Source organism: Salmo salar, chromosome 07, assembly GCF_965601325.2.
Source record: "Salmo salar chromosome 07, fSalSal1, whole genome shotgun sequence".
Lineage (NCBI taxonomy): Eukaryota > Metazoa > Chordata > Actinopteri > Salmoniformes > Salmonidae > Salmo > Salmo salar.
This window is the reverse complement of record NC_138297.1, coordinates 12,764,318-12,789,807: the sequence shown is the minus strand read 5'-3', so window position 1 is coordinate 12,789,807 and position 25,490 is coordinate 12,764,318. Positions and strand designations below refer to the sequence as shown.

Below are 25,490 nucleotides of genomic sequence, written 5' to 3'. Positions count from 1 at the left end.
CGCTTTGTCATTATGGGTATTGTGATGTCATTATGGGGTATTGTGTGTAGATTGCTGAGAATTTTAGAATAAGGCTGTACCGTAACAAAATGTGGAAAAAGTCGAGGGGTCATGGTTACTTTCCGAATGCTGTGTGTGTGTTTGTGTTTGTGTTTGTGTGTGTGTGTGTGTGTGTGTGTGTGTGTGTGTGTGTGTGTGTGTGTGTGTGTGTGTAATGAATAGAACGGACTCGGAATCTCTAATCCTGGCAATTTGACTGGTAAACTCACAGGTACGCTCACAATGGCTGCCTAGTATTGTGATGCAATAATTTTCATGCTAATGTAGAATGTTCATTCAAATGATGTTAACTGATGCAGTGGAATGTATTTTTTGTATTTTCAGTTGAGTTGAATCAACAAATCACAGCATTATTGATGGGTTCACTTCCTGATTTTACTTCCTGCTTTGATCCTATGGGTACAGTCCACCCATTATGCTATCATTGACTTTGATTGACTATTCATTCTATTTCTATGGCAGCACATGCAGTCAGGAGCGGATGAGAAAAGAAAATGTGGGTCTTTAAAAAAAAAAAAAGCTATTTGAACGGTTATTACGGTGACCACGGTCATTTGGCTGGCCAATAAACATCATCCAGAATTCCATAACCATCACAGCCATAACCACAATCCCAGCTGCTTTTGTATCAGTTCAGTGAAGATTCTGCTGTAATACCACACGTCTGACAATTACTTTCGCCATGCCTCAAGGCACCATGGGTAGGAGAGTGTCCAGTTGTCACCGTTGCCACGCCGCCTCACTAACTCAAATTTGGACTCCCGTCAAACAGAAACCAAAATGTTGGCGGCAGTTCAATCATAACAAAAACTGACAGCCGGGCGAATAAACATTAGCTGTGTATTTAGACGGGGAATCAAGATACATTTCCTCACTGGCATTTCATTATTAAGGAACTTAACACAGGGACATTGAAATCTTTAACACGTTTAACAATGTGCTTTTTTGTTCCACTTATCAAGTACTGTCAAGTCCAACTTCAGTTTTATGGCCTCTGGATTTGGCTGAGTTTCTTTGGAAAATATTTCAGTTTGAAGTAATTGGAACTCAAAGAGAAACAAAGTCTGTGTGTTCCTGTGGAAGACCAGTGTCAGGTGTTTGTTCCTGTGGAAGACCAGTGTCAGGTGTTTGTGTTCCTGTGGTGATAAGTGGAAGACCAGTGTCAGGTGTTTGTGTTCCTGTGGTGATAAGTGGAACACCAGTGTCAGGTGTTTGTTCCTGTGGAAGACCAGTGTCAGGTGTTTGTTCCTGTGGTGATAAGTGGAAGACCAGTGTCAGGTGTTTGTTCCTGTGGAAGACCAGTGTCAGGTGTTTGTTCCTGTGGTGCTAAGTGGAAGACCAGTGTCAGGTGTTTGTTCCTGTGGAAGACCAGTGTCTGGTGTTTGTTCCTGTGGAAGACCAGTGTCAGGTGTTTGTTCCTGTGGAAGACCAGTGTCAGGTGTTTGTTCCTGTGGAAGACCAGTGTCAGGTGTTTGTTCCTGTGGAACACCAGTGTCAGGTGTTTGTTCCTGTGGAAGACCAGTGTCAGGTGTTTGTTCCTGTGGTGCTAAGTGGAAGACCAGTGTCAGGTGTTTGTGTTCCTGTGGTGCTAAGTGGAAGACCAGTGTCAGGTGTTTGTTCCTGTGGAAGACCAGTGTCAGGTGTTTGTTCCTGTGGTGCTAAGTGGAAGACCAGTGTCAGGTGTTTGTGTTCCTGTGGTGCTAAGTGGAAGACCAGTGTCAGGTGTTTGTGTTCCTGTGGTGCTAAGTGGAAGACCAGTGTCAGGTGTTTGTTCCTGTGGTGCTAAGTGGAAGACCAGTGTCAGGTGTTTGTTCCTGTGGAAGACCAGTGTCAGGTGTTTGTGTTCCTGTGGTGCTAAGTGGAAGACCAGTGTCAGGTGTGTGTTCCTGTGGTGCTAAGTGGAAGACCAGTGTCAGGTGTTTGTGTTCCTGTGGTGCTAAGTGGAAGACCAGTGTCAGGTGTTTGTTCCTGTGGTGCTAAGTGGAAGACCAGTGTCAGGTGTTTGTTCCTGTGGTGATAAGTGGAAGACCAGTGTCAGGTGTTTGTTCCTGTGGAAGACCAGTGTCAGGTGTTTGTTCCTGCGGAAGACCAGTGTCAGGTGTTTGTTCCTGTGGAAGACCAGTGTCAGGTGTTTGTGTTCCTGTGGTGCTAAGTGGAAGACCAGTGTCAGGTGTTTGTGTTCCTGTGGTGCTAAGTGGAAGACCAGTGTCAGGTGTTTGTTCCTGTGGAAGACCAGTGTCTGGTGTTTGTTCCTGTGGAAGACCAGTGTCAGGTGTTTGTTCCTGTGGAAGACCAGTGTCAGGTGTTTGTTCCTGTGGAACACCAGTGTCAGGTGTTTGTTCCTGTGGAAGACCAGTGTCAGGTGTTTGTTCCTGTGGAAGACCAGTGTCAGGTGTTTGTTCCTGTGGTGCTAAGTGGAAGACCAGTGTCAGGTGTTTGTTCCTGTGGTCCTAAGTGGAAGACCAGTGTCAGGTGTTTGTTCCTGTGGAAGACCAGTGTCAGGTGTTTGTTCCTGTGGTGCTAAGTGGAAGACCAGTGTCAGGTGTTTGTGTTCCTGTGGTGCTAAGTGGAAGACCAGTGTCAGGTGTTTGTGTTCCTGTGGTGCTAAGTGGAAGACCAGTGTCAGGTGTTTGTGTTCCTGTGGTGCTAAGTGGAAGACCAGTGTCAGGTGTTTGTTCCTGTGGTGCCTAAGTGGAAGACCAGTGTCAGGTGTTTGTTCCTGTGGAAGACCAGTGTCAGGTGTGTGTTCCTGTGGAAGACCAGTGTCAGGTGTTTGTTCCTGTGGAAGACCAGTGTCAGGTGTTTGTTCCTGTGGTGCTAAGTGGAAGACCAGTGTCAGGTGTTTGTGTTCCTGTGGTGCTAAGTGGAACACCAGTGTCAGGTGTTTGTGTTCCTGTGGTGCTAAGTGGAAGACCAGTGTCAGGTGTTTGTTCCTGCGGAAGACCAGTGTCAGGTGTTTGTTCCTGTGGTGCTAAGTGGAAGACCAGTGTCAGGTGTTTGTTCCTGTGGTGCTAAGTGGAAGACCAGTGTCAGGTGTTTGTTCCTGTGGAACACCAGTGTCAGGTGTTTGTTCCTGTGGAAGACCAGTGTCAGGTGTTTGTTCCTGTGGTGCTAAGTGGAAGACCAGTGTCAGGTGTTTGTGTTCCTGTGGTGCTAAGTGGAAGACCAGTGTCAGGTGTTTGTTCCTGTGGTGATAAGTGGAAGACCAGTGTCAGGTGTTTGTGTTCCTGTGGTGCTAAGTGGAAGACCAGTGTCAGGTGTTTGTTCCTGTGGTGCTAAGTGGAAGACCAGTGTCAGGTGTTTGTTCCTGTGGAAGACCAGTGTCAGGTGTTTGTTCCTGTGGTGATAAGTGGAAGACCAGTGTCAGGTGTGTGTGTTCCTGTGGTGCTAAGTGGAAGACCAGTGTCAGGTGTTTGTTCCTGTGGTGATAAGTGGAAGACCAGTGTCAGGTGTTTGTTCCTGTGGTGATAAGTGGAAGACCAGTGTCAGGTGTTTGTTCCTGTGGTGATAAGTGGAAGACCAGTGTCAGGTGTTTGTTCCTGTGGAAGACCAGTGTCAGGTGTTTGTTCCTGTGGTGCTAAGTGGAAGACCAGTGTCAGGTGTTTGTTCCTGTGGTGCTAAGTGGAAGACCAGTGTCAGGTGTGTGTTCCTGTGGTGCTAAGTGGAAGACCAGTGTCAGGTGTTTGTTCCTGTGGAACACCAGTGTCAGGTGTTTGTTCCTGTGGAAGACCAGTGTCAGGTGTTTGTTCCTGTGATGCTAAGTGGAAGACCAGTGTCAGGTGTTTGTTCCTGTGGTGCTAAGTGGAAGACCAGTGTCAGGTGTTTGTTCCTGTGGAAGACCAGTGTCAGATGTTTGTTCCTGTGGTGCTAAGTGGAAGACCAGTGTCAGGTGTTTGTTCCTGTGGAAGACCAGTGTCAGGTGTTTGTGTTCCTGTGGTGCTAAGTGGAAGACCAGTGTCAGGTGTTTGTTCCTGTGGAAGACCAGTGTCAGGTGTTTGTTCCTGTGGAAGACCAGTGTCAGATGTTTGTTCCTGTGGTGCTAAGTGGAAGACCAGTGTCAGGTGTTTGTTCCTGTGGTGCTAAGTGGAAGACCAGTGTCAGGTGTTTGTTCCTGTGGAAGACCAGTGTCAGGTGTTTGTTCCTGTGGAAGACCAGTGTCAGATGTTTGTTCCTGTGGTGCTAAGTGGAAGACCAGTGTCAGGTGTTTGTTCCTGTGGTGCTAAGTGGAAGACCAGTGTCAGGTGTTTGTTCCTGTGGTGCTAAGTGGAAGACCAGTGTCAGGTGTTTGTTCCTGTGGAAGACCAGTGTCAGGTGTTTGTTCCTGTGGAAGACCAGTGTCAGGTGTTTGTTCCTGTGGAAGACCAGTGTCAGGTGTTTGTTCCTGTGGAACACCAGTGTCAGGTGTTTGTTCCTGTGGAAGACCAGTGTCAGGTGTTTGTTCCTGTGGTGCTAAGTGGAAGACCAGTGTCAGGTGTTTGTGTTCCTGTGGTGATAAGTGGAAGACCAGTGTCAGGTGTGTGTTCCTGTGGTGATAAGTGCTAAGTGGAAGGCCAGCGTTTAATTTGACACATGCCCCTCTGGATTTTAAGCGCTTGTGCAAGTTGAGTGACAGCCATACATTTGTGAAATTTTACTCTCTCGCGCTCCCCGCTCTCTCTCGTGCTCCCATTTTTCTCTCTCGCTCCCCGCTCTCTCTCCCCCCTCTCTCTCTCCCCTCTCTCTCTCCTGCTCTCCTCCCCCTTTCTCTCCCCACTCTCTCTCTCTCCTCTCTCTCAATCTCCTCTCTGTCTCTTGGTTCCAGCTAGCCTACAGTTAACGACTAGCTGGCTAATGAAATGTGTCTTAATAGCTGTGCTGAGGACCTGAAATAGTAGACCCTTGAGAATCGTTATTTACTGTTCTTTAAGAGTGGCTGGCCTGTCCAGTTGAGTTATGACACTGCCATATGGTTACTGTTGAGAAGGAGCTAGTTTGTTCCAAGTTGGCGTCACGCCTCTTGTATACATGCGCTCACATGCTATTGTTGCCTTGATACTGTAGGATGTGTTGACACTGTAGGGGGTGTTGATACTGTAAGATGTGTTGATACAGTAGGGGGATGTTGATACAGTAGGGGGGTGTTGATACTGTAGGATGTGTTGATACTGTAGGATGTGTTGATACTGTAGGATGTGTTGATACAGTAGGGGGTGTTGATACAGTAGGGGGTGTTGATACTGTAGGGGGTGTTGATACTGTAGGATAGGTTGATACAGTAGGATGTGTTGATACTGTAGGATGTGTTGATACTGTAGGATGTGTTGATACAGTAGGGGGGTGTTGATACTGTAGGATGTGTTGATACTGTAGGATGTGTTGATACTGTAGGGGGGTGTTGATACTGTAGGATGTGCTGATACTGTAGCATGTGCTGATACTGTAGCATGTGTTGATACTGTAGGATGTGTTGATACAGTAGGGGGTGTTGATACAGTAGGGGGTGTTGATACAGTAGGGGGTGTTGATACAGTAGGATAGGTTGATACAGTAGGATGTGTTGATACTGTAGGATGTGTTGATACTGTAGGGGGGTGTTGATACAGTAGGATGTGTTGATACAGTAGGATGTGTTGATACAGTAGGGGGTGTTGATACAGTAGGATGTGTTGATACAGTAGGATGTGTTGATACAGTAGGTGGGTGTTGATACAGTAGGTGGGTGTTGATACTGTAGGATGTGTTGATACTGTAGGGGGTTTGTTGATACTGTAGGGGGTTTGTTGATACAGTAGGGGGGTGTTGATACAGTAGGGGGGTGTTGATACAGTAGGGGGGTGTTGATACTGCAGGATGTGTTGATACTGTAGGGGGGTGTTGATACTGTAGGATGTGTTGATACTGTAGGGGGGTGTTGATACAGTAGGATGTGTTGATACAGTAGGATGTGTTGATACAGTAGGGGCTGTTGATACAGTAGGATGTGTTGATACAGTAGGTGGGTGTTGATACTGTAGGATGTGTTGATACTGTAGGGGGTTTGTTGATACTGTAGGGGGTTTGTTGATACAGTAGGGGGGTGTTGATACAGTAGGGGGGTGTTGATACAGTAGGGGAGTGTTGATACTGCAGGATGTGTTGATACTGTAGGGGGGTGTTGATACTGTAGGATGTGTTGATACAGTAGGGGGGTGTTGATACTGTAGGAGGTGTTGATACAGTAGGATGTGTTGATACTGTAGGATGTGTTGATACTGTAGAATGTGTTGATACTGTAGGATGTGTTGATACTGTAGGGGGGTGTTGATACTGTAGGGGGGTGTTGATACTGTAGGGGGTGGTGATACAGTAGGGGTGTAGATACTAGGATGTGTTGATACTGTAGGATGTGTTGATACTGTAGGATGTATTGATACTGTAGGGGGGTGTTGATACAGTAGGGGGGTGTTGATACTGTAGGATGTGTAGATACTGTAGGGGGGTGTTGATACTGTAGGGGGTGTTGATACTGTAGGGGGTGTTGATACTGTAGGATGTGTTGATACTGTAGGGGGGTGTTGATACAGTTCGGGGGGTGTTGATACAGTTCGGGGGGTGTTGATACAGTTCGGGGGGGTGTTGATACTGTAGGGGGGTGTTGATACTGTAGGGGGTGTTGATACTGTAGGGGGTGTTGATACTGTAGGGGGGTGTTGATACTGTAGGGGGGTGTTGATACTGTAGGGGGGTGTTGATACAGTTCAGGGGGTGTTGATACAGTTCGGGGGGTGTTGATACAGTTCGGGGGGTGTTGATACTGTAGGGGGGGTGTTGATACTGTAGGGGGGTGTTGATACTGTAGGGGGTGTTGATACTGTAGGGGGTGGTGATACAGTAGGGGTGTAGATACTAGGATGTGTTGATACTGTAGGAGGTGTTGATACTGTAGGATGTATTGATACTGTAGGAGGTGTTGATACAGTTCGGGGGGTGTTGATACTGTAGGGGGTGTTGATACTGTAGGATGTGTTGATACTGTAGGATGTGTTGATACTGTAGGATGTGTTGATACTGTAGGAGGTGTTGATACAGTTCAGGGGGTGTTGACACTGTAGGGGGTGTTGATACTGTAAGATGTGTTGATACAGTAGGGGGATGTTGATACAGTAGGGGGGTGTTGATACTGTAGGATGTGTTGATACTGTAGGATGTGTTGATACTGTAGGATGTGTTGATACTGTAGGATGTGTTGATACAGTAGGGGGTGTTGATACAGTAGGGGGTGTTGATACTGTAGGGGGTGTTGATACTGTAGGATAGGTTGATACAGTAGGATGTGTTGATACTGTAGGATGTGTTGATACTGTAGGATGTGTTGATACAGTAGGGGGGTGTTGATACTGTAGGATGTGTTGATACTGTAGGATGTGTTGATACTGTAGGATGTGCTGATACTGTAGCATGTGCTGATACTGTAGCATGTGTTGATACTGTAGGATGTGTTGATACAGTAGGGGGTGTTGATACAGTAGGGGGTGTTGATACAGTAGGGGGTGTTGATACAGTAGGATAGGTTGATACAGTAGGATGTGTTGATACTGTAGGATGTGTTGATACTGTAGGGGGGTGTTGATACAGTAGGATGTGTTGATACAGTAGGATGTGTTGATACAGTAGGGGGTGTTGATACAGTAGGATGTGTTGATACAGTAGGATGTGTTGATACAGTAGGTGGGTGTTGATACAGTAGGTGGGTGTTGATACTGTAGGATGTGTTGATACTGTAGGGGGTTTGTTGATACTGTAGGGGGTTTGTTGATACAGTAGGGGGGTGTTGATACAGTAGGGGGGTGTTGATACAGTAGGGGGGTGTTGATACTGCAGGATGTGTTGATACTGTAGGGGGGTGTTGATACTGTAGGATGTGTTGATACTGTAGGGGGGTGTTGATACAGTAGGATGTGTTGATACAGTAGGATGTGTTGATACAGTAGGGGGTGTTGATACAGTAGGATGTGTTGATACAGTAGGATGTGTTGATACAGTAGGTGGGTGTTGATACTGTAGGATGTGTTGATACTGTAGGGGGTTTGTTGATACTGTAGGGGGTTTGTTGATACAGTAGGGGGGTGTTGATACAGTAGGGGGGTGTTGATACAGTAGGGGGGTGTTGATACAGTAGGGGGGTGTTGATACTGCAGGATGTGTTGATACTGTAGGGGGGTGTTGATACTGTAGGATGTGTTGATACAGTAGGGGGGTGTTGATACTGTAGGAGGTGTTGATACAGTAGGATGTGTTGATACTGTAGGATGTGTTGATACTGTAGAATGTGTTGATACTGTAGGATGTGTTGATACTGTAGGGGGGTGTTGATACTGTAGGGGGGTGTTGATACTGTAGGGGGTGGTGATACAGTAGGGGTGTAGATACTAGGATGTGTTGATACTGTAGGATGTGTTGATACTGTAGGATGTATTGATACTGTAGGGGGGTGTTGATACAGTAGGGGGGTGTTGATACTGTAGGATGTGTAGATACTGTAGGGGGGTGTTGATACTGTAGGGGGTGTTGATACTGTAGGGGGTGTTGATACTGTAGGGGGTGTTGATACTGTAGGATGTGTTGATACTGTAGGGGGGTGTTGATACAGTTCGGGGGGTGTTGATACAGTTCGGGGGGGTGTTGATACTGTAGGGGGGTGTTGATACTGTAGGGGGTGTTGATACTGTAGGGGGTGTTGTTACTGTAGGGGGTGTTGATACGAGGGGGGTGTGCGGGGGGGTGTTGATACTGTAGGATGTGTTGATACTGTAGAATGTGTTGATACTGTAGGATGTGTTGATACTGTAGGGGGGTGTTGATACTGTAGGGGGGTGTTCATACTGTAGGGGGTGGTGATACAGTAGGGGTGTAGATACTAGGATGTGTTGATACTGTAGGATGTGTTGATACTGTAGGATGTATTGATACTGTAGGGGGGTGTTGATAGAGTAGGGGGGTGTTGATACTGTAGGATGTGTAGATACTGTAGGGGGGTGTTGATACTGTAGGGGGTGTTGATACTGTAGGGGGTGTTGATACTGTAGGGGGTGTTGATACTGTAGGATGTGTTGATACTGTAGGGGGGTGTTGATACTGTAGGGGGGTGTTGATACTGTAGGAGGTGTTGATACTGTAGGGGGTGTTGATACTGTAGGGGGGTGTTGATACTGTAGGGGGGTGTTGATACAGTTCGGGGGGTGTTGATACAGTTCGGGGGGGTGTTGATACTGTAGGGGGGTGTTGATACTGTAGGGGGTGTTGATACTGTAGGGGGTGTTGATACTGTAGGGGGTGTTGATACTGTAGGGGGGTGTTGATACAGTAGGAGGTGTTGATACTGTAGGGGGGTGTTGATACAGTTCGGGGGGTGTTGATACAGTTCGGGGGGTGTTGATACAGTTCGGGGGGTGTTGATACTGTAGGGGGGGTGTTGATACTGTAGGGGGGGTGTTGATACTGTAGGGGGGGTGTTGATACTGTAGGGGGTGTTGATACTGTAGGGGGTGGTGATACAGTAGGGGTGTAGATACTAGGATGTGTTGATACTGTAGGAGGTGTTGATACTGTAGGATGTATTGATACTGTAGGAGGTGTTGATACAGTTCGGGGGGTGTTGATACTGTAGGGGGTGTTGATACTGTAGGATGTGTTGATACTGTAGGATGTGTTGATACTGTAGGATGTGTTGATACTGTAGGAGGTGTTGATACAGTTCGGGGGGTGTTGATACTGTAGGGGGTGTTGTTTTCCCAGTCCTCAGTTTGGTTTAGACCCCCTGCTTCATCTCTGCAGAACCTCCTGATCCTTACATTACTGTAGATCCAATATTGAGTTAAGGGATCAGAATGTGTTAACATAATGCGGTGATGTGTTTGAAAGTGTTCACGTACAGGTGAGAGTAAAGTAACATGTCCTCATTGGATAATGCTAGCTTGTCAATGAATGAAGCCACAGGGATTTCTGGTGAATAGTGAAATCTTTGGCCAGGGAGGAGGTCCTGGTGTGAAAGCCAGACCCATGTGTCTGCTGTAGCTGGGTAGACTCATGGCATTTTAGGGTAGCACGGCGTGTCTTTTTCTAGGTTACATGAGACTGTGTGTGTGTGACCTGACGGGTAGGAGGTCCCTTGTATTGCATGTGAGGTAATATTTGTCTGTTTCAGCATATGGCCTTTGACCTCTTTTCTCTCCTCTGACTACCACGTAACCTACACCAACCACCGGAACCCACCAGAACCCACAACCACACGCAGATCCAGTTCCCCTGCCCATAGGGACTCAGCGTCCCCGGTGTCTGTGTGTGCATGCTTGTGTTGTTACTGTGTGTGTGTGTGTGTGTGTGTGTGTGTGTGTGTGTGTGTGTGTGTGTGTGTGTGTGTAAGCGAGTGATCTGTGCCTAAGGACAACTACAGAATGAGAAATAGAATGCTTTTTCAGTTAATTACTAGGTCCCAGTTAGTAACTCTGGTATTAGCTGTCTGAGTAGATGTGGTGGTTACTTACTACTGCTACTCTCTGCTTCAGCTCTTTGACGTTGATGTTTTTTTACCTTCTTATAAAGAGGTGTATTTTGATGTGCTGACTATAGCTGTTCTCTCTGTTTTGGTGGTTTATTTATATACATGGGGAGGGGAATTAGAGTGTCATGTTGATAACTTCAATAATTGATATTGTCGTTAAGGTAAGTAGAACCGATACATTGTATCAGTTAGAAGGCAACAAGATAACACCAGGGACAACAAACGCAACACCAATGACAACAAATGGCGCCAGCATCCAACACACATCTCACATGAATGGAAAACCTCTCTTGTTTATGTCATCTCGAAATAGACTTCCTCCTTTATTTCCATTCATCTTGCCACCCACTCACCCAGAATGCTTTGTGACCCTGCGAGCGCTGAGTTTATAGATTTTTCTTGTGAATCCAGCGACGGCACACCACCAGACGACCGCCACACACAGGAAGTTGTCTTCATAACCAACGTGTCCTCATAAACCCCCAAACAGATGTGTCGTCGTCAAACCCACATACACTTTCAAATTTGACTCAGTGTTTCACACCTTTTACAAACTGCACCAGAACCAGTTGTACCAGCTCCGTCAGCAATACTTAATACATTCAGATGTTTTCATATGCATCCAGGACATCTTTCTTCAGAAGTGCAGATGGGACATTTTACTGCAGATGTTTAGCATAGTTTCATATTAGCAGTAGATCTGCTGTAGTTGTGACAGGACTTCACAGGACTACAGTACACATTTGCTCTGAAACAAGCTGTTTCCTTCATGTTGTGAGTTTGTTCGCGTGAGAGAGAGAGGGAGAAGTTCCATTGTTGAGGTTTTGCAAGATAAGCCAACTGGTTTCCAGGGCCTATTTTTAGCTCAAATTTGACCCCTTTTGGGCCGTATTTTGACAGGTGTATTTATTAAGCATGAGTCCCCGGAACACAGCGTCACCACGGATCACTTCACTTCCTGTCACATGGGTCATTGTAGGGTCAAAACGTCACACACATACATACACTCGCGCACTGAGAATGTGACACCCACACACACACTGAAAATATGACATCTGAGAGGAAGGGAATGGGAAGGTGACTTTTGTTTTCCTGAATTGCAGCAGGTGGCCTACCCAAGTTCCATTGTTCTTTTCCAAGACTTTTGATAATAACTTAAAACACTCTTCTCCAATTGGGCTCAACTAAAACAAAATAGTAGTATTACTGTACAAGGTCCTCAGGCTTTATGTCTTCTGTACAGCGATAAAACATGAACCTTCATCACCATCTCTTTCCTCGGGTGGACAACATGACATGTCTTTGTAGAATGGATGTGCTGTAAAAAGTGGTGAGGGAGTTGGACTTGAGACCTGACCAATGGTTGTTGTCACACTGATGCAATACGGAATGCACTTAGCTAGAAGTTGTGCTTAAGATAGCATCTATTTGGCTACCTGGTGATATGTAAATATGTAGATTTCTGTGATGGAGGACGCCTGCTAAGCAAATGCATTATATGACCTTTGTAAACATCATTTAGATATGCTAATGCTCCTTCCAAAAAGTTTTGTCTTCATGACAAGTTGCATTTCATTATTTAGCTGCATTACTTTGATTATAATGTCAATGATTTACTGAACATATTTTATATTTTTTCTCCAATTAAGCGATATCGTCCAGTCACGCACCCTTGCAAATAGTTTTGCCAAGTAACATGGGTTTCTTACCCAGTGTCCTCTCACCTGAACTTAGCCGGGGCTGTGGTCCAATCAAAAGTCTCCGTTAGCTATTGCGTTGCTGCTTGGCAATGTGGCAGCTAACGTGTCAAGTCTTGTTTCAGTAAACAGATCCTACATTTAAAAAATAATCTTACCCTGCCTACGCAGTCTACACTTACTTTGAACTTCGACTTTCTAACCTAAGCAATATGTTACTAATGGTGTGCATTTTATTTTACCTTCATACATCTTGTCTCATCGCTGCAACCCCCCAACGGGCTCAGGAGAGGCGACGTTGGAATCATGCGTCCTCCGAAACATGACCCGCCTTACCGAGCTCTTCAACACCCGCCAGTTTAACCCGGAATCCAGCCGCACCAATGTGTCGGAGGAAACACTGTTCAACTGGCGACCGGGGGTCAGCCTGCAGGAGTCGCTAGGGCGTGATGGGCCAAGTAAACCCTCCCCTAACTCGAACAACGATGGGCCAATTGTGCGCCGTCTTATGGGACTCACAGCCGGGTGTGACACAGCCTGGGAATGAACCTGGGGTCTGTAGTAATGGCTCTAGCACTGTGATGCAGTGCCTTAGACCTCTGCTTCACTCAGGAGGCCCCATTTTACCTTTAATTTAACAGGGAGTCGCAAGGATTCCTGTGTCTTAAAATTACCAACAAATTACACATTGGAAATACACACACAAACAAAACAGACAATACAAAAAAAAACTATCACATTCATCAGCAAAGAGGTCCTCAATCAACACTCTGAACTGCCGAAAGGCACCAATACATCCATTTGTAGGGAACTCTGAAAATTGCACACCATGTATGGAACAAAGAAACTGAAGGTATACAGTGGAAATGCCCAGATATTTGTAAGCATGGACATGATCAATGTGGGTACCATCCAAGGTACATATGCTTAAATCATTAGAATAATTTTTGTGTGCGCAAGAAAACATTTACTTTGTTTTACCCGCATTCAATACTAATTTAAGGCCTAAGGTTTTCTGTAAAACAATGAAAGCAGACTGGAATACACAACAGTATCATCCACATACAGGTTCAGATTAATGTTATTGACAGACAAGCCAATATTGTTAATGTATAAAGTAAAAAGTACTGGACCCAGAACTGACCCCTGTGGGACACCTTTTGTTATATTCAGAAAACTTGATTTAACACCATCCGTAGACATGCATTGAGTTCGATCTGTCAAGTAGTTTCTAAACCAGTTGCATGCACCCTGGTCTAGGCCAGTTGAAGAAATCCTCTGAATTAGCAATGAGTGATCAACAGTATCGAAGTCCTTTGACAAGTCTATGAAGAGGGCAGCACAATGATGCCTTTTATCCATACAGTTAACTACATCATTTATAACATAGGGACGCAGCAGAGATAGTGCTATGACCTGGTCTAAAGCCAGACTGATGAACATTCAGAATACAATTCATAGATGAGAAGGATCTTAGCTGAGAATTAATCAAGAATTCTACACTGAACAAAAATATAAATGCAATTTTGCAACAGTTTCAAAGATTTTACTGCGTTACAGTTCATATAAGGAAATCAGTCAATTGAAATGAATTAAGCCCTGTCCTATGGATTTCACATGACTGGGAATGCAGATATGCATCTGGTCAAAGATACTTTTTTTTTTATTAAGTAGGGGAGTGGATCAGAACACCAGTCAGTATCTGGTGTGACCACCATTTGACTCATGCAGCACGACACATCTCCTTGGCATAGAGTTGATCACGCTGTTGATTGTGGCCTGGTGAATGTTGTCTCACTGCTCCTCTTCAATGTCTGTGCAAAGTTGATGGATTTTGGCAGGAACTGGAACACACTGTTGTAGACATTGATCCAGAGCATCCCAAACCTGCTCAATGGGTGACATGTCTGGTGAGTATAAAGGCCACGGAAGAACAGGGACATTTTCAGCTTCCAGGAATTGTGTACAGATCCTGGCGACATGGGGCTCAGCATTATCATCCTGACACATGAGGTGATGGAGGCGGATAAATTGCATAACAATGGGCCTCGCTCGTCACAGTATCTCTGTGCATTCAAATTGCCATCGAATAAAATGCAATTCATCCATGAAGAGCACACTTCTCCAGCGTGCCAGTGGCCATCGAAGGTCAACATTTGCCCACTGAAATTGATTACGATACCAAACTGTAGTCCAGTCAAGACCCTGGTGAGGACAACGAGCATGCAGATGAGCTTCTCTGAGACGGTTTCCAGTTTGTCCTGAAATTCTTTGGTTGTGCAAAACCCACAGTTTCATTAGCTGTCCGGGTGGCTTGTGAAGAAGCCAGGTGTGGAAGTCGGATTTAAACACATTTTAGAGAAAAAAGCTTTTTTGTGTGTATTCAATATTTCTGGGATCTTTTATTTCAGCTCATGAAACATGGGAGCAACACTTTACGTGTTGATGCAGTGTTTACGTTTCTGTGTTATTGTGTATTGTTCAACAGATAATGCCTTACTCATTGTATCCAGTGGAATATTGTTTAAAGAGAGAGTGTCTTATTCTATAGATCCCAGCTGGTTTGACACTGCACTCACTAGCCTGTCTGTCCTGACTAACAGTCTGGTTTAGAGTAATGACTGGTCCATGTGCAGTATACACTACATTATCAGCTGTGTGTAGGTTGTCAGCTGTGCATGTGTCTGCTCACAGTGTGTGTGTGCACTTTTGTGTGGTTATAGTGAATACGTAGGCATGCTTTTGTGAGTGTATGTGTTCCATTGGACTGTATAGATAATGTGTGTGGCACTCGCTCAGACAGTTTGGCGCAAGCCCAGCTCACACTGTCCTTTTGAAAGGGATACAGTGGCTTGCGAAAGTATTCACCCCCCTTGGCATATTTCCTATTTTGTTGCCTCACAACCTGCAATTAAAATAGTTATTTTTTTTTGGGGGGGGGGGGGGGGGTTGTTGTATCATTTGATTTACACAACATGCCTACCACTTTGAAGATGCAAAATATTTTGTATTGTGAAACAAACAAGAAAAGACAAAAAAACTGAACTTGGGCGTGCATAACTATTCACCCCCCCAAAGTCAATACTTTGTAGAGCCACCTTTAGCAGCAATTACAACTGTCTCTTGGGGTATGTCTCTATAAGCTTGGCACATCGAGCTACTGGGATTTTTGAACATTCTTCAGGGCAAAACTGCTCCAGCTCCTTCAAGTTGGATGGGTTCCTGCTGGTGTACAGCAATCTTTAAGTCATACCACAGATTCTCAATTGGATTGAGGTCTGGGGTTTGACTAGGCCATTCCAAGACATTTAAATGTTTCCCCTTAAACCACTCGCGTGTTGCTTTAGCAGTATGCTTAGGGTCATTGTCCTGCCCCATCCCAGTCTCAAATCTCTGGAAGACTGAAACATGTTTCCCTCAAGAATATCCCTGTATTTAGAGCCATCCATCATTCCTTCAATTCTGACCAGTTTCCCAGTCCCTGCAGATGAAAAACATCCCTACAGCATGATGCTTCCACCACCATGCTTCACTGTGGGGATGGGGTACTCTGGGTGATGAGAGGTGTTGGGTTTGTGCCAGACATAGCGTTTTCCTTGATGGCCAAAAATCTAAATTTTTGTCTCATCTGACCAGAGTACCTTCTTCCATATGTTTGGGGAGTCTCCCACATGCCTTTTGACAAACACCAAACGTGTTTGCTTTTTTTTCCTTTAACCTCTTACATCTAGACGTTCCGCTAGCGGAACACCTGCTCCAATATCCAATGATGGGTGTGGCGCGAAATACAAACTCCTATAAAATCCGAAAACTTCCATTTTTGAAACGTATGACTATTTTACAGCATTTTAAAGACAAGACTCTCGTTAATCTAACCACACTGTCCGAGTTCAAAAAGGCTTTACAGCGAAAGCAAAACATTAGATTATGTCAGCAGAGTACCCAGCCAGAAATAATCAGACACCCATTTTTCAAGCTAGCATATAATGTCACAAAAAACAAAACCACAGCTAAATGCAGCACTAACCTTTGATGATCTTCATCAGATGACAACCCTAGGACATTATGTTATACAGTGCATGCATGTTTTGTTCAATCAAGTTCATATTTATATAAAAAAACAGCTTTTTTACATTAGCATGTGACATTCAGAACTAGCATACCCCCCGCAAACATCCGGTGAATTTACTAAATTACTCACGATAAACGTTCACAAAAAACATAATTATTTTAAGAATTATAGATACAGAACTCCTCTATGTACTCGATATGTCCGATTTTAAAATAGCTTTTCGGTGAAAGCACATTTTGCAATATTCTCAGTAGATAGCCCAGCCATCACGGCTAGCCATTTAGACACCGACCAAGTTTAGCCCTGACCAAACTCCGATTTACTATTACAAAAGTTTGATTACCTTTGTTGTCTTCGTCAGAATGCACTCCCAGGACTGCTACTTCAATAACAAATGTTGGTTTGGTCCAAAATAATCCATCGTTATATCCAAATAGCGGCGTTTTGTTCGTGCGTTCAAGACACTATCCGAAGTGTAAATAAGGGTCACGAGCATGGCGCAATTCATGACAAAAGATTTCTAAATATTCCATTACCGTACTTCGAAGCATGTCAACCGCTGTTTAAAATCAATTTTTATGCAATTTTTCTCGTAAAAAAGCGATAATATTCCGACCGGGAATCTGCGTTTAGGTAAACAGACGAAAGAAAACAAAGCATTCTGTCGACGCGGCACGAGCCTGAGTCTCACAGTACTGTAACCAGCCACTACCCAAACGCGATACTTTTTTTCAGCCAGAGCCTGCAAAGCCACGATTCAGCTTTTTGCCGCCTTCTGAGAGCCCATGGGAGCCGTAGGAAGTGTCACGTAACAGCAGAGATCCTCTGTAATGGATAGAGATAATCAAGAAGGGCAAGAAATTGTCAGACAGGCCACTTCCTGCATGGAATCTTCTCAGGTTTTGGCCTGCCAAATGAGTTCTGTTATACTCACAGACACCATTCAAACAGTTTTAGAAACTTTGGAGTGTTTTCTATCCAAAGCTAATAATTATATGCATATTCTAGTTTCTGGGCAGGAGTAATAATCAGATTAAATCGGGTACGTTTTTTTATCCGGCTGTGAAAATACTGCCCCCTAGCAATAACAGGTTAAGCAATGGCTTTTTTTCTGGCCACTTTTCCATAAAGCCCAGCTCTGTGGAGTGTACGGCTTAAAGTGGTCCTATGGACAGATACTCCAATCTCCGCTGTGGAGCTTTGCAGCTCCTTCAGGGTTATCTTTGGTCTCTTTGTTGTCTCTCTGATTAATGTCCTCATTGCCTGGTCTGTGAGTTTTGGTGGGCGGCCCTCTCTTGACAGGTTTGTTGTGGTGCCATATTCTTTCAATTTTTTAATAATGGATTTAATGGTGCTCTGTGGGATGTTCAAAGTTTTGGATATTTTTTTAGAATCCAACCCTGATCTGTACTTCTTGACAACTTTGTCCCTGACCTGTTTGGAGAGCTCCTTTGTCTTCATGGTGCCGCTTGCTTAGTGGTGTTGCAGACTCTGGGGCCTTCCAGACCAGGTGTGTGTATATGATGAGATCATGTGGCAGATCATGTGACACTTAGATTGCACACAGGTGGACTTCATTTAACTAATTATGTGACTTCTGAAGGTAATTAGTTGCACCAGATCTTATTTAGGGGCTTCATAGCAAAGGGAGTGAAAACATATGCACACACCACTTTTCAGTTTTAATTTTTTTGAATATTTTTAAACAAGTTTTTATTTTTTTTCACTTCACCAATTTTGACTATTTTGTGTATGTCCATTACATGAAATCCAAATAAAAAATCGATTTAAATTACAGGTTGTAATGCAACAAAATAGGGAAAACGCTAAGGCAGATTGCAAGGCACTGTAGGCTGTACTGTTGGACTCATCTGCTGTAGGATTCTCTAGAGCACAAATGAAAACAATGTGGCCTCTTGGGATGTGAGTGGAATATCATACCAGACTGTAAAATGGAAACATTGCTGGAAGAGGGTATCTCAGAAGTGATGTTTTTGACAGGATACAATAGTGCCCATGCTGATTTTTTTCTTTATTTAACTAGGCAAGTCAGTTAAGAACAAATTCTTATTTTCAATGACAGCCTAGGAACAGTGGATTAACTGCCTTGTTCAGGGGCAGAACGACAGATTTGTACCTTGTCAGCTCAGGGATATGAACTTGCAACCTTTCGGTTACTCGTCCAATGCTCTAACCACTAGGCTATGCTGCCGCCCCAATGACACAGTTTTGCTCTCTGATGCTGTTAAATGTCTTCAATACAATCTCTAGAATGAAGTTTGAAAATTGCAGACACTCATTTTCTGAGACGTACTGTTTTTTGCGACTTGGAGTGACGTGGCCTTGTGGTACAGCCATATTCACCCATTCCATTTGCATAGCACAGTGTTTTTAAAAACAGATCATGTCAAATAAATATGTACATAATAAATTATGTAAATCTGTCTGGACGTGAATTGTGAACATCTGTCAACGTCTTGCCAAATGGATGTTTATAGATGTGATTATACCATGGCATTATGGAATTCTCATTTTTGATTGGCTTGAAGGGCATTCTAGAGCGTTCATTATTTCCTTACAGAGCACGGTTTATCTGCACGGTCAAATTCAATGGCTATAGTTCATTCTTATATGTTCTATATTTGAGCTGCTTTTGAAAGCAAAAGTGAAATGTGGCATTGTTGAATTAGATTGTCCTAATAGCAAGCTAGGACTGATGGTTTGGTTAGCTAAACGAGCAAGTCTGTGTTTGGTTATCAAGACAACTACTGTATCTATCTAGTCAACTCGCTAGCTACTTCAGTGGATGTTGAACACATTTCTAGTGCCAAATTAACACATTTCTGGCGGAAAATGTGTTAAAATATAACCATGGTATAACAGGGATAATCAAATAGGGGTTCTATGCGTTCTCTGGAAAATAATGCGGAAGGTAATTTCCACCATTTCCACGTCATTAATTATTTTGCATAAAACGCATAGGCCCTCGTTGATTATCCCTTACTTAATACACAAGACTTGACGCCTGCGACCTTTAACCTGAGTATGACATTTAACATTTGATCTTTGAACTCTCTCTCCAGACCCCTGTCTGACAGTGATGCCTCCATGCATGGGTGACGCAGACCGTTTCAGCCTGGAGGCCCTCCGGGTCATTCACAAACAGCTGGATGACGACAATGACGGGGGAATCGAGGTCAACGAGAGTGTAGAGGTGAGTAATACTAAAACTGGATTAGTCTATGTATGTGACATTCGAATGTGATCATTTGTGATACCAAGTCATTGGTGTTATCAAGTCATGTATGTGACCTGCTTATTTCTGTTACAAATCATGTGTGTAATTTGGTCATTGGTGTTATGAAGTCATCTCTGTTACGAAGTCACTGGTGTTATCAAGTCGTCATTGTTCCCTGGTCATTTCTGTTTTCCAAGTTATTTTTTTTTTTATGATATTGTTTTGAGTATGCATTGTTAAGGTGGGAATGCTTTGTGGCTTTAAAGGTTGACCTGAACTTGGCCTTAAAGCCTTACAGCCTCATAAACAACGCCATAAACTAATGGAATAATGTTTGCAAGCCATTATCAGCTTAGGAAGCTAGTGGAGAGATAGTGGAGATAAGAGAGGGAGAGATAATTATAATATGATGGGCCTTTCTCAGTGTGATTGACAGTAAGACCACCATGACCTGGTCTGACCTATAACCTTTCGTAATCAGCACCCTCTTAGTTGAATAAAAAAACGCATTTATTGTGTGTGTGCTTACACATTTGTGTTTGTGTGCCCATGCATGTGTAGGATGACGGAGCAAGGTATTTCCCTGCCACTTTATAAGGGTAAAGAGAAGCTGCGTAAAAGCCCATGTTTATGGCCCCAGTAGGATTTGATAGCTCTTCTGGAGTGCACGGAGGCAAAGAGTTGCCCATTCTGCCAAGACATGAGCTGTCCTCGGATCAGCCCTTAAGAGGACGGTTGTAGTGCCACTAGAGATCCCCAGTGGTGTACGACTAGGTGTAGGGGGAAGTTGCACCTAGATGCTGATCTTGGGTGATTTCCATTTTTTCCATTTTCTCCGCTAATGGTTAAGGTTAGGATTTGGGGAGGGGATTTTGATCTTACAGTGAGGGAAAAAAGTATTTGATCCCCTGCTGATTTTGTACGTTTGCCCACTGACAAAGAAATGATCAGTCTATAATTTTAATGGTAGGTTTATTTGAACAGTGAGAGACAGAATAACAACAAAAGAATCCAGAAAAACGCATGTCAAAAATGTTATAAAATGATTTGCATTTTAACGAAGGAAATAAATATTTGACCCCTCTGCAACACATGACTTAGTACTTGGTGGCAGAACCCTTGTTGGCAATCACAGAGGTCAGACGTTGCTTGTAGTTGGCCATCAGGTTTGCACACATCTCAGGAGGGATTTTGTCCCACTCCTCTTTGCAGATTTTCTCCAAGTCATTAAGGTTTCGAGGCTGACGTTTGGCAACTCGAACCTTCAGCTCCTTCCACATATTTTCTACGGGATTAAGATCTGGAGACTGGCTAGGCCACTCCAGGACCTTAATGTGCTTCTTCTTGAGCCACTCCTTTGTTGCCTTGGCTGTGTGTTTTGGGTCATTGTCATGCTGGAATACCCATCCACGACCCATTTTCAATGCCCTGGCTGAGGGAAGGAGGTTCTCACCCAAGATTTGACGGTACATGGCCCCGTCCATCGTCCCTTTGATGCGGTGAAGTTGTCCTGTCCCCTTAGCAGAAAAACACCCCCAAAGCATAATGTTTCCACCTCCATGTTTGACGGTGGAGATGGTGTTCTTGGGGTCATAGGCAGCATTCCTCCTCCTCCAAACACGGCGAGTTGAGTTGATGCCAAAGAGCTCCATTTTGGTCTCATCTGACCACAACACTTTCACCCAGTTGTCCTCTGAATCATTCAGATGTTCATTGGCAAACTTCAGACGGGCATGTATATGTGCTTTCTTGAGCAGGGGGACCTTGCGGGCGCTGCAGGATTTCAGTCCTTCACGGCGTAGTGTGTTACCAGTTGTTTTCTTGGTGACATCGTCCCAGTTGCCTTGAGATCATTGACCAGATCCTCCCATGTAGGTCTGGGCTGATTCCTCACCGTTCTCATGATCATTGCAACTCCACGAGGTGAGATCTTGCATGGAGCCCCAGGCCGAGGGAGATTGACAGTTCTTTTGTGTTTCTTCCATTTGCGAATAATCGCACCAACTGTTGTCACCTTCTCACCAAGCTGCTTGGCGATGGTCTTGTAGCCCATTCCAGCCTTGTGTAGGTCTACAATCTTGTCCCTGACATCCTTGGAGAGCTCTTTGGTCTTGGCCATGGTGGAGAGTTTGGAATCTGATTGATTGATTGCTTTTGTGGACAGGTGTCTTTTATACAGGTAACGAGCTGAGATTAGGAGCACACTCTTAAAGGGAGTGCTCCTAATCTCAGTTTGTTACCTGTATAAAAGACACCTGGGAGCCAGAAATCTTTCTGATTGAGAGGGGGTCAAATACTTATTTCGCTCATTAAAATACAATCAATTTATAAATGTTTTTACATGCGTTTTTCTGGAATTTTTTGTTGTTATTCTGTCTCTCACTGTTCAAATAAACCTACCATTAAAATTATAGACTGATCATTTCTTTGTCAGTGGGCAAACGTACAAAATCAGCAGGGGATCAAATACTTTTTTCCCTCACTGTACATCTGTACCCCAAGCGAAACTTGACCCTGGAATGTGTGACTATTCCCAGGGAGATTGGATTGACACTCTCAGGCCTACATGTGACATGGTCTGCTCTTTTCTGTTCATGCTGCGTTAGAAGCCTAACCGTCTTAGAAAATTCACCCAATTTATACACTGAGTGCACAAAACATTAAGAACACCTGCTCTTTCCATGACATAGACCGACCAGGTGAAAGCTATGATCCCTTATTGATGTCAGTTGTTAGATGAAGGGGAGGAGAACGGTTAAAGAAGGTTTTTTAATCCTTGAAACATGGATTGTGTATGTGTGCCATTCAGAGGGTGAATAGACACAAGATTGAAGTGCCTTTAAACAGGGTATGGTAGTAGGTGCCAGGCGCACCAGTTTGTGCCAAGAACTGCAATGCTGCTGGATTTGTCACTCTCAACAGTTTCCAGTGTGCATCAAGAATGGTCCACCACCCAAAGGACATCCAGACAACTTGACACTACTGTGGGAAGCATTGGAGTCAACATGGACCAGCATCCCCGTGGAACGCTTTCAACACCTTGTAGAGTCCATGCCCCAACGAATTGAGGCTGTTCTGAGGGAAGAAGGGGGGGTTTTCCTAATGTTTAGTATACTCAGTGTATATACATAATTCCCAATAACTTGTTTGACACGCTTTGTTTGATTATTTTATTATTGATGAAAAATTGTGTTAAGGGTTAAATGCCTTTTTGGGAGTTTGTTATAAAATTTGGTGAAGTAGGTGTTGACGGTGACAGGGTTGACGGGGTTGAGGATACAAGGGTTGGGGAAAGGGGGCCACTTTAGGGATGTCCTCACCCCCTGTCACACAAATCTTGGCCCACCTCCACCCATAATGTGGGAGTGACACCAGCGTTTCCCCTCTACTTCTCTTACACACACACACTCACGCACACAACCTCAATCTCTCTTCCTGGCAGTAGGGAGGTAACGGGTGATAGTGATGCGGTAACGGGGTTGACAGTAACCTTGTCACAGAGGGACAGGGGACATAATATGGGGATTTGGACACCAGTAGTGAGGTGGCTCTAGTCTAGGGCTACTGGATAGTGACACCAGTAGTGAGGTGGTCCTAGTGTAGTGTAGGGCTACTGGATAGTGACACCAGTAGTGAGGTGGTTCTAGTGTAGTGTAGGGCTACTAGATAGTGACACCAGTAGTGAGGTGGTTCTAGTGTAGTGTAGGGCTACTGGATAGTGACACCAGTAGTGAGGTGGTTCTAGTGTAGTGTAGGGCTACTGGATAGTGACACCAGTAGTGAGGTGGTGCTAGTGTAGTGTAGGCTACTAGATAGTGACACCAGTAGTGAGGTGGTTCTAGTGTAGTGTAGGGCTACTGGATAGTGACACCAGTAGTGAGGTGGTTCTAGTGTAGTGTAGGGCTACTGGATAGTGACACCAGTAGTGAGGTGGTTCTAGTGTAGTCTAGGGCTACTGGATAGTGACACCAGTAGTGAGGTGGTTCTAGTGTAGTGTAGGGCTACTGGATAGTGACACCAGTAGTGAGGTGGTTCTAGTGTAGTATAGGGCTACTGGATAGTGACACCAGTAGTGAGGTGGTTCTAGTGTAGTGTAGGGCTACTGGATAGTGACACCAGTAGTGAGGTGGTTCTAGTCTAGGGCTACTGGATAGTGACACCAGTAGTGAGGTGGTCCTAGTGTAGTGTAGGGCTACTGGATAGTGACACCAGTAGTGAGGTGGTTCTAGTGTAGTGTAGGGCTACTGGATAGTGACACCAGTAGTGAGGTGGTTCTAGTCTAGGGCTACTGGATAGTGACACCAGTAGTGAGGTGGTTCTAGTGTAGTGTAGGGCTACTGGATAGTGACACCAGTAGTGAGGTGGTTCTAGTGTAGTGTAGGGCTACTGGATAGTGACACCAGTAGTGAGGTGGTCCTAGTGTAGTGTAGGGCTACTGTATAGTGACACCAGTAGTGAGGTGGTTCTAGTGTAGTGTAGGGCTACTGGATAGTGACACCAGTAGTGAGGTGGTTCTAGTGTAGTGTAGGGCTACTGGATAGTGACACCAGTAGTGAGGTGGTTCTAGTCTAGGGCTACTGGATAGTGACACCAGTAGTGAGGTGGTTCTAGTGTAGTGTAGGGCTACTGGATAGTGACACCAGTAGTGAGGTGGTCCTAGTGTAGTGTAGGGCTACTGGATAGTGACACCAGTAGTGAGGTGGTTCTAGTGTAGTGTAGGGCTACTGTATAGTGACACCAGTAGTGAGGTGGTCCTAGTGTAGTGTAGGGCTACTGGATAGTGACACCAGTAGTGAGGTGGTTCTAGTGTAGTGTAGGGCTACTGGATAGTGACACCAGTAGTGAGGTGGTTCTAGTGTAGTGTAGGGCTACTGGATAGTGACACCAGTAGTGAGGTGGTTCTAGTGTAGTGTAGGGCTACTGGATAGTGACACCAGTAGTGAGGTGGTCCTAGTGTAGTGTAGGGCTACTGGATAGTGACACCAGTAGTGAGGTGGTTCTAGTGTAGTGTAGGGCTACTGGATAGTGACACCAGTAGTGAGGTGGTTCTAGTGTAGTCTAGGGCTACTGGATAGTGACACCAGTAGTGAGGTGGTTCTAGTGTAGTGTAGGGCTACTGGAGAGTGACACCAGTAGTGAGGTGGTTCTAGTGTAATGTAGGGCTACTGGATAGTGACACCAGTAGTGAGGTGGTTCTAGTGTAGTCTAGGGCTACTGGATAGTGACACCAGTAGTGAGGTGGTCCTAGTGTAGTGTAGGGCTACTGGAGAGTGACACCAGTAGTGAGGTGGTTCTAGTGTAGTGTAGGGCTACTGGATAGTGACACCAGTAGTGAGGTGGTTCTAGTGTAGTCTAGGGCTACTGGATAGTGACACCAGTAGTGAGGTGGTCCTAGTGTTGTGTAGGGCTACTGGATAGTGACACCAGTAGTGAGGTGGTTCTAGTGTAGTCTAGGGCTACTGGATAGTGACACCAGTAGTGAGGTGGTTCTAGTGTAGTCTAGGGCTACTGGATAGTGACACCAGTAGTGAGGTGGTTCTAGTGTAGGGCTACTGGATAGTGACACCAGTAGTGAGGTGGTTCTAGTGTAGTGTAGGGCTACTGGATAGTGACACCAGTAGTGAGGTGGTTCTAGTGTAGTCTAGGGCTACTGGATAGTGACACCAGTGGTGAGGTGGTTCTAGTGTAGTGTAGGGCTACTGGATAGTGACACCAGTAGTGAGGTGGTTCTAATGTAGTGTAGGGCTACTAGATAGTGACACCAGTAGTGAGGTGGTCCTAGTGTTGTGTAGGGCTACTGGATAGTGGACCATCACCTGTTTGACTGAGAGCGAGTTGGACCTCAGTCAGAAAAGTTATTCGAGTAGATTAGCTATTTTTATAGATGTGGATTATTCATATTAT

At 44.8% G+C, this 25,490-nt stretch overlaps 1 protein-coding gene across 2 annotated transcripts in view; it reads left to right on the top strand.

Moving 5' to 3' along the window:
- The window catches only part of stim2b (stromal interaction molecule 2b), a 95,860-nt gene that overhangs the window by 39,891 nt on the left and 30,479 nt on the right, over positions 1–25,490 (top strand). For both annotated transcript variants that reach the window (XM_045721489.2, XM_045721488.2), the window contains exon 2: positions 19,432–19,562. In XM_045721489.2, coding sequence (XP_045577445.1) covers positions 19,432–19,562 — 131 coding nt within the window. The remainder of the gene's footprint in view (positions 1–19,431; positions 19,563–25,490) is intronic.